We start from the raw sequence: 9,592 nt of genomic DNA, 5'->3' as shown, positions 1-9,592 counted from the left end.
CCCCCCCCGCTCCGTTTTGGCCGTTTCCCCTTCGTTTTGTGTGTGTTTTTTTTTTTCTTTTTTTTCTTTTTTTTTTTTGCTCGCCGGCCGGCGGTTTTTTGAAAATTCCCCGAAAAAATGGCGAGGGGTGGCGGTTCAGGAAAGTGGCCCTTCTGTGGGAAGGTGTCTTTTTAAACAAGAAAAGAAGCGTTTTAAACAAAAAAAAGCACTCTATATTATATATATATATATATATATCCCTCTATATTATATATATATATAACTACCTATTTCAGTTCCTGCAGGGCAGCTTCTGTGTGGCTTTTTTTTTTTTTTAAAGTTGAATTCCGCGATTTTATTTTCCAAGGGGGTGTGTTCCCCTCAGAAGGCTCCCCCCTCCCCCCTTTTTTTTATTTTCCTTATTTTTATTTTTTTTTTATCACCCATTAACCGCGAAGGGAGGCAGGCTGCTGCTGCCCGCGGAGCCGCCGGGAGCTGCCCGCCGCGATGTACAACACGGTGTGGGATATGGACCGCGATGACACGGACTGGAGGGAGGTGATGATGCCCTATTCCACCGAGCTGATATTTTATATAGAGATGGACCCCCCAGGTACGGAGCCGGGGCCGGCTGTGCGCGTCCCCTGCTGCTGCCTCCCTTCCCTCTGCCCGGTGGAGGGGTGATCTGCAGAGGGAGAGGAAAACCAGGGGGGTTAAACCAGCTACGAAGCCCGCTTGAACTTCTCGGAGACCCGAACCCCCTGGCTTTGGAGCAGAAGTGCTTTAAGGCCAGGGTTTTGGGGGGCCGGTGGGGAAACAGCTGCTGGGGAGGTGGAAGAGCGCAGCAGGAGGAGAGCTGTGCCCAGCTCCTCTCCTGAGCATCTTTTTTTGGCCACAAAAAAAAAAAACGACCACCTTCTATTGAAAAGCGTATATTTCAGCTGCGTTCATTTCTGGAGCAGCGGTTTTATTAGCCTCTTCACCTGCGTGCCTTTATGTGCCTGTAACACTTTGATGGTAGTGATTTACCTCGCTCCCTTCGGTTTCGGTTTAATAGTTTTTCCAGTTCCTGAGACCCTTTTTCTCTCCAGCTCCCTTCCAGCGCTGACAGATTCAGTGTGTGCCGTCGCTGGGTTTTGTTCTTGTGGGGGGAGCGCTTGGGAAGAGGCTGGGATACTTTCCTCGAGGCAGCGTTATTGCATAGCATTTTATAACCTCCTTCAGAAGGTTTTGCTGCAAGGTTGTTGCTTTTTTTTTCATTGATTGCCTGTACTGGAAATGGAGAAATGCTTTGTCTGTTGCCTGCCTGAAGTTGTTAGATGGGATAGAAAGTTTCCTTTGAGTCAGAGCGAGGAGGGAAGGCTGGCGAGTACGAGGAGAAGAGTTGGATTCTTTCTTTGGTAATGAATTAAAAAATGCACATAGAAGTGGTGGTGAAACCGTACCTGTACCTCTGAGAGTGTAACTGGCTGCGAGCGGGAAGGTAATGAAGGACCTCGATGTGCTCAGGTCTCTCATCTGTGTATTCAGGGTGCGCAGCAAAATACACCCAAAATCCCAGCCTGTTGAGAAATTGATAGCAAATGAGTACTTGCAAGTGGTGTCTTCCGCGTAGCGTGTGCTGCTGGAGTTTCAAAATGCACTTCAATCCGTGCTTGAATTGTGGCTCATGTCTCAAAGTGGGGTTTAGTCTCTTTGTTTCAGCCCGGCGAGCTCTTATGTGGGCACTTTTAATTAAAAGGGGAAGGGGGATCGTCATACGATTTCCTTGGATCTCAAGGACCTGTAGTCACTTCCTCCGGTAACTCTGATGCTTTCGAAATTGGACAGATCTCTGGGATATTCAGTGCTGGCCTCTGCTCGTTAAATTCCTGCATAGCTGACACTGCCTATTTTTAGAAGCTTCTCCTGAAAGCGTGAAGTTCGGTCAAATCTGTTTGCTCGCCTCTGTGAATTTCAAAGAGTATCTTCTTTGTAAATGCTTCTATTTGCACAGCTAATATTTGTTTCTACTTGTATTGAGCAAACAAAGAAGAGTTCCCTTGTAGGTGACTTTAAACAACTGGCGCTGGGCTTCTGCAATTAAGAAAATTTAAAGCCTTGACTTGGTGTGAGGAGGTTGCTGAAAGGGACTGCCCTAAAGGGGCTGGTCAGGAAACGCTTCTCAGTATCTCTGCAGAAAGTGCCATGCAGCTTTGGAAGTTTACATTAAGCAGCAGTGCTTCTGTCACTAACTGTATCAGGATTTCCATCGGTGGAGCGGTATTGTCAGGGATCAGGGCTCTGCACGTCCCAAACACCAGCTAGTAAAAGGACTTAATGCTGCACGCAGATCCCCCGGAGCGTTCGGTAACTTTATCCTTCATTTTTCTGAATGGGAAAAGTCGGAGCTGGAAATGATGCCCGGGATGGTCCCCGTGTGCGTGTCCTGCGTTGGTAGTGCTGTAACTCCCAAACTGCAGGGGGAGGGAAGGAGAGCGTGGCCCAGGTGGGCTTTTTTTCCTCTTGATAGGGTGGAAAAGCCTTTTCTGGTGCGGGATGATAGGTCATCCCTAAGGGGAGCGTAGAGGAATTTGTTTGGAAGACTCAGACGCCGCGTGCCTTGGGATAAAGTCCCTGCGTTTGCACCCGGTAACGAGCACAGCTCTGCCTGGCCTGCTTCCAAGGAAAATTTGTGAAGGTTTTCGGTACAGAATTCCCCCGTGCAGGGATTCAAGTTCCTGAGCAGCTGGATGGTGGCGATATGTTTTCTCACCGGCACGCAAACTAACAATACGCGGTGAGTTTCCCCGCTGCCCGAGGAAGGCAGCGCGTTCTTTTGTTCATGGGACTTGCGTGGAGAGTTCCCCGGCTGGTCTGTATGCCGCAGTACCGGGCGCTTACAGACGCTGGGAGCCAAATGTCTCAGATCATGCATGACTGCTTGTGATTACGCTCCAGTGTCTGAACTTCAGGCAGAAGACAAAAGCAAGGTGAGCGTAATGCGCAGTGTCACCTGTAACCTCCAAGTCAAGGGAGCGGGTACTGTTTCTCGTTAAGAGCCAGCAGAGCTTTAATTCAGCTTGGCAGGCTGTCTGAATACCCACCTTCGTGTTGCACAGTGATCATGCAGGAATTAAACCCCGGGACAGCAGGCAGGCTGGAGTCGTTCCTTCAGGCCTCGGCGCATCTGCAGCGGCTTATCGGCGTGCTCTGGCTTTCGATCAGATGTTGAAGGTGTAAATGGATGCTCAGAGCAGGTCCTGAAGCACGGCTGCTAAAGGCTTGCTCAGAAGTTTAACAACCAAGTTGGCGCCTCTCCCACTCAGGAGTTTCCCCCAGCAGATGCAGGGTCGGGCAGCGAGTGGTTGTGTTGTGGGCTGGTCCCAGCAGGCAGCTCAGCGCCACGCAGCCACTTGCTTGTTCCCCCCGGTAGGATGGGGGAGAAAGTCAGGTCAGCAAGAGGGGGAAAGCTTGTGGGGTGAGATCCAGATGGTTTACCAGGTAATGCAAAAGCTGTGTGTGCAAGCAAAGTAAAGGATTATTTCACTTCCTCATTGGCAGGCAGATGTTCGGGCATTTCCAGGAAGGCAGGGCTCCATCTCAAGTGACAGCTCCTTGGGAAGACAAACTCTGTCACTCCAAGCATCCTTCCAGTTTCATTGCTGGGCTTGGTGTCACATAGTGGGGGATATCCCTGGGGTCAGCTGTCCTGGCTGCGTCCCCTCCCAGCCCCGTGTGTGTCCCCAGGCTACACGCTGGCAGAGCTACATAATAAAAGCAGAAACCATCTTGGCTCTGTAAGCACTGCTCAGCATCAGCTACCACATCGGTGTCTTAACACTGTTCTTCAGCACAAATCCAAAATACAGTACTGTACGAGCTGCTGCAAAGGAAATTAACAACCCCAGCCCAAAACGGTACAGTATCCATCCCTTACTCCCAACTGTTCACATCATGTGTAAGGCCCTTGCTAGCTGCCAGCCTTGCCATCCTCTGATTTATACACACATTCATTCGCTTGGTCCAAGGGTCACCCATGTGAAACATGCATTAAAAGTCCCTGAATTCATGTATTCTGTGATTTAGGCTCTGGTACGGTGGCCACCCGGGACGGTTGGGGCAGTGTGCGTGGAGTTACTGGGTGCTAAAGCAGCTCCCATCAGGTCACTGCTGCACGTGAGGCTCATCCTCTGGTTTGAGTGGTTCCTGCTATAGCAATTCCTGTAACGTGCTTCCTGGACTGTGGGTTACAGCAGTTATGAGGTAGATCCACTGCAGTGTCTATCCTGGTCCCTTTGAACCAAGCCATGGGGCTGACATTGCAGTGATCTCCTCCAGAATGCACGTGTCCCTGGGCCACAGTCCCTTGGGGATGTGCCCGTGTGCCTCTGTGGTCTTACCTGGGAGCCACAGTCCCTTCAGAGGTCTGCATCCTGTGGCCTTACCTGTAGCCATGGACTCTTTGGGATGTTCATGCACCCACAGGGGCTTATCCACAGCCACCCTGACTCAGGTTCTTGCTGGCTTTCCAGCCTGGCTGGGAGAGCAGCAGTGCCCTGGCCAGCTGTCAGCCCAGGTGCCTGGCCATCATGGTTATCAAAACGTTCCCAGCACAGCAGGGAAAGATGATAAAGGCTACAGCAAAAGCAAAAAGCAGCTACTAACAAGCACTAGGCTCTCGTATACAGCAAGGAAGCGAGCCCTGCGGCAAGCACAAGAGCCTGCCAATTAATAGCTAAACAGAGATAACATCTATAAACTCCGTCTAGCACACTCCAATTGAACCTGTCATTATCTCAAACCCTTCGAGCCCTACGTTGGGTGCCAAAAAGGATTCGCTCGCTCTGCCAGAGTGGGATGGGGGAGTGAATCCAGAAGGTTAGGAAGCTCGTGGGTTGAGATAAAGGCGGTTAAATAGGTGAAGCAGAAGCCGTGCATGCGAGCAAAGCAAAATAGGGAGTGTGCACGATCAGAGAGTACCTTGAGTTATAAAACACCCATGAGGATTATCTAACTCAACTCCTGACTCCACAGGGCAACCTCAGAGTTAAACCATGTATTGAAGAGCATTGCCCAGTGCTTTGTGAAACCACGGGGCTTGGGGCTGAGACCGCTTCCCTGGGGAGCCTGTTCCAGTGCCTGCCTGCCCCCACGGTGGTCAGGTGGTGAATTCAGCCGCTGCTCCCACCGGCAGGCAGATGTCCAGCCGTTTCCAGGAAGGCAGGGCTGATGGAGCACGAGGAACAGTTCCCAGGGAAGACAAACACCGTAAGCCAGCGTCCCCCAGCTCTTATTGCTGAGCACAGTGTCCCGTGGAACATCCCTTTGGTCAGTCGGGGTCAGCTTTCCGCTGCGTCCCCTCCCGGCTTCCTGCACAGCCCAGCCTCCTCCTGGCAGGGCGGCGTGAGAAGCGGAAAAGACCTTGACACCGCGCAAGGGCTGGTCAGCAGCAGCTAGCACATCGGGCCGTTAATCAACGCTGGTTTTCATCACAAATTCAAAACATAGCACCAGAGGAGCTACTATGGAGAAAATTAACTCTGTCCCAGCCAAAAGCTCTACAGACTGTTAGCTTTCAATCCATCCTAAACATAGGAGTAGGGCAGTTTCCTAAAAAGAGGAGGGGAACTGCAGGTCCACGTCTGTCAGCTCTGCAAAACGTGCCTTAGAGCAGTACAGCTAGCACAGTGAGAAGAGCAGTGACAACCAGCAGGGTGACTCCTGCTTCCTCAGAAGTACCTACTACTTCTGCTTGTGCACCTTTTGGCATGTTAAAAAGCATCACTGATAGAAAGCAGCATTTACACATAGGCAGCTAAATAACTTTCCGTGTCCGCAGTAAAAATGGGATCCATAGCTTGCAGGTAGCTAACGTAGTAGCTTCTGAACTTTCTCATCAGGATTCCTTTAAAATATGATGTCCAAAACAGCATCACAGGCTGCCGTTAGGAAACTGACAGTGGCTCATTCCCGTGTTTGTTCTTGCTGTGGGACTTGTCTGAAAAGACAAGGAAATAGGTTACTAGATTTTTACAATTTTTTTACGACATCTGTTCAGGTCTGCAAAAAAGTTGTTGCTGCCAGAAGTTAAGTTTTTGAGCAGAGAATTGAGTGCAGAAGCTACCAGAGCACCTAAAGCATCGCTACCTAATTAGCAGGACTAAATCACGCCTTTCCCTTTCCCTCTGTAGATCTGGGGTGTATTATCAGTTGTGTTGATGATAAAATGTGTAATCACTGAATACATTTTGTCACAGTTGGATGAAAATCAGTGCGAGTGTTCCGCGGGGATTTCAGATAGAGATGTCGGCAAAGATACTTGGCTCAACTACAAATCAGAGGTTAGCTTCGTTTGTGTGGATTATGAAGAGAACCGCAAGTTCAAAGCGGGCTTACTAATGCAGAATGGGCTCTGTCTGTTTGCGAGCAGATAATAGAGTAAGTGTTTGTCCTGAAGCTGTAGGAGAGCTACCTTGCTGAAGACTGTTGGGCCAAGTGTGGCCGACTGCGTTTATAACTTGACTCAGCTGGCTTTTTCAAGAAAATTACTCTTCCCTGTCTCCTGTTACAGCTCAGACCAGCTGTAACAATGCTGTTATTACAAAATCTTTTAATAATCAAGGTGGGGAGAGGGCAAGAATAATCTCCAGGCTGCTTAGGTTCATCTGCTTTGCAAAGGCAGCACTGCCATTGTGTGAGTGAGACGCGTATTCAAGGGAGAGAAAGTATTTATTCATTTTAGTTCCTATTTTCTTCTATATAATTTGACAACCCTTGTTTCAGGGGCCCGATACTGTAATTGTAATTTGGAAAACACAGGATTCCGATCTGAAGGGCAGTGTTTGCGTGGATCTGAGTCGTGCTGTATCATTATCGATGTTAGAGCAGAGACTGAATGTGGCTTCTCGGATCGCGCTTGTGGTAGGCAGCAGCCAGATGTAGGTAACACAGCCTGTCTATGCCTGACTGGTTTTCCAGTGGGAGAACAGATGCAAATTTTAATAGCGTTGTCAGTATTGTCCTTCAACTTATCTGAGCTGACTCCAGAAGCTTATCAAAGAAAAGTTCTGCTCTCACACGTCTTAAAAACAGGAGCAGTTCTGCGAGTGCGTGCCATCAACACCGCAGCGCTCCAGCAGCAGCTGCCTTCACCGCAAACTGAAGCCTGCTGAAGGTCAGGCTCCCAAAAGCATGGATGCTGGAGGATGAGTTGCCTTGTTGCAGAGAGTCTGTGGCGACTGTGTTGGGGTAGCAGAGGGAATAAATAAAGGTCAGTCACTTACATTCTTGGAGATCCTGGGAAATGGTTTGAAAGAGAGTCACAGCTCCTGTAGGGAAAGTGACATGAAATGCACGTATCCCATGCTAGTTATACCTAGACTTTTCTACTGGCCCTTTCATTTAATGACTGCTGTAACCACTTTTAATTTCTGGTCGTATTTTCAGGCTTGCTTTTACATTCTTTCTCTTTGGTTTTCATTTTGATGGCTCTGTTAAAGAATATCACTCGTCAGCTTTGAATTAAATACATGAATGCAAAAAAATAACATCACTGATAAAAAGTGAAATGATTCCTTGCTTGAGATGGGAGAGAGCCTGCTTGTAAAGGCTGACATTTTGTTTATCAGTAGGCTTTTGGATGATACAGAAATGGCTGGAGAGGGGAATGTTGCTGAAGGGGGTTGTTTGACTGCGTGTTCTGGAAAGTTGTAGATTTCTGCAAACTAAAAAATGGAAGAATGTTCTGAGAAGAAACCAAGCCTTTCACCACTTGTTTGAAAGCAAAACCTGCTCTAGTCCCAGCCTATGTTATTTCTGCATTGTTCTGAACAATTCTGTATCTCATTATGAAGCCTGACAGGAATTAATCGCCGTGGTGCTTCCTTCTGCCTCACCTGTTTAAAAGGAGGAGGCTCTTCTTGGAGTTTCCTTTGGGGAATATCATTTTCCCAAGCAGCAGAGTTGAATTCTGTCTTCCCATTGCCTGTGTGATATCTTATTCCAGAACGAAGCTATTCAGGCTTATCTTTGCTCTACAGCTTGGGAAAACTGAGCGGCAGAGTTGGTTGTACACATCTGCGCCCATTACTGAAAGCAGTTGGGTGCCTTACATCATCGCGTGCTGATTGTTCAGTGAGTCACTTTTTGGGCAGAGAGCTGGAGAGCACTGGAAACAGCAGCATAAAGAAAACTTTTATCAGCATTTCCCCGTAAATTTTAAAGGTTGGGTTTTATTATTGTCAAAAAGACTGTTTCTGTGTTGAAACAGGTCGCCCTGCAACTCGGGGTCCATGAAAGCAGTTGGTGTGCTCTAGCTGGATTTTTTGGAAACTCATTTTTGTAAAGTAGGTTGCTGAGTAATGCTTAAAGAGCAGGCTCTGCTTGTGTTCTAAATGCCCCTGTGGAAATGAGTCAGATTTTCTTTTTTCTTCTGCGTTTTATCTCATTTCTTCTGACAGGTTAAAATCTGCACAATAGCCAAGTAAGCAAGAACTTTTCTCCACATAATCTAAACTACAGCACAGGAGCCGGTGCCAGGTCCCCAAACAATGGGAGCGGATGTTACCTCTTCTAAAGAGGCTGTTTTAATTGTCCTTCATTTTTGCTGTGCCCTCCACTCCACAGACAAAGGTTTTGCAGTGCTTTAGTGAATGTATTCCAGTGCTTTAAGTTCCTCCAGTGCACTTTTGCAGAGGAGTGGCTGCATACAGGGAGTTTCAGAAAAATTCATACCGGTCAACAGAAGCAAAGACCAAGTGATTCCTGTTGTAGCCCTTTCCAAGAGGACCCCAGCTGCCCTGCTGGACATCCACCAGCTGCCTGGTGAGTCCTGATGCCAAAGCCCTGTGTGCTCCGAAGCTTTCCTGTGGCTGATCAGGATCCCGGCTCTTCTCTGGCTTCGAGTCCAGCAGCACACTTGAGCTGGCTACCTTCCAACCAGCGCTCTTTTTGAAAGAGGAGATGAAATACTTCAAATACTTCAACCTGTGACTGCTTCCAGCGTTCACCCGGTTTTCATGAAGTGGAAAAATGTTATTTTAATGATAGTTCATATGTATGTTATTGCTTCTAAAATCAGATACCTCTCCAGCTGACACATGGTTATTTAGGAAAGGCTTGAAAAACACCATGTTTCTCAGCACAAAAATTTGTGGGTTTGGACAAATCAAAAACATCAATCTGTATTCCCTTCGTCTGTTTGTTCTTTCACTACCGAATAACTTCAGCTTTGGGTTGGCATCACTTCGGGGCTCTGGTACTTCAGGTCAGGTTTCTCCTTCAAAGCATAAACTTCCTGTTTCCTCCTGCTGGCTACCACTCGCTCTCTGGTACTTTCCACATCTTCCCATGAAAGGAAAAATCCACAGGAGACTTTTTTTTTCATTTTTTTTTTTTCTTTCCCTAACCTTATCTTAAGTTTTAGCCTCTGTAGTCCCTAAAATCCAATGTTACATCTGATCATCCTTGCTTTTGAAGGATTTTTTTCTTTCCTTTCATCCATCCCCTAAAAATATATATATTAAAAAAGCCGTTGCTCTGGAGAAAATTGTTATAACAAAGAAACACAGGCCTTAAGTGTGGGCACTAAGGCTTGCACTCCATCACCTGCCCCAGGAAAATATTTTAAAGG

The 9,592-nt window shown here is 47.7% G+C and overlaps 1 protein-coding gene across 4 annotated transcripts in view; it reads left to right on the top strand.

Moving 5' to 3' along the window:
- The window catches only part of LOC118170375 (phosphatidylinositol 3-kinase regulatory subunit gamma), a 56,153-nt gene that overhangs the window by 27,031 nt on the left and 19,530 nt on the right, over nucleotides 1-9,592 (top strand). The window contains exon 2 of one of the 4 annotated variants that reach the window (XM_035332516.1): nucleotides 465-592. The exons of 2 other annotated variants lie outside the window; for them this stretch is intronic. In XM_035332516.1, coding sequence (XP_035188407.1) covers nucleotides 487-592 — 106 coding nt within the window. In that variant the 5' untranslated portion in view covers nucleotides 465-486. The remainder of the gene's footprint in view (nucleotides 1-464; nucleotides 593-9,592) is intronic. One more of the 4 variants, XM_035332518.1, reaches the window with a different exon arrangement.

Source organism: Oxyura jamaicensis, chromosome 8, assembly GCF_011077185.1.
Source record: "Oxyura jamaicensis isolate SHBP4307 breed ruddy duck chromosome 8, BPBGC_Ojam_1.0, whole genome shotgun sequence".
In the NCBI taxonomy this organism is placed as follows: Eukaryota; Metazoa; Chordata; class Aves; order Anseriformes; family Anatidae; genus Oxyura; species Oxyura jamaicensis.
The sequence above is the reverse complement of the archived record's forward strand: the minus strand, read 5'-3'. Positions and strand labels throughout refer to the sequence as shown.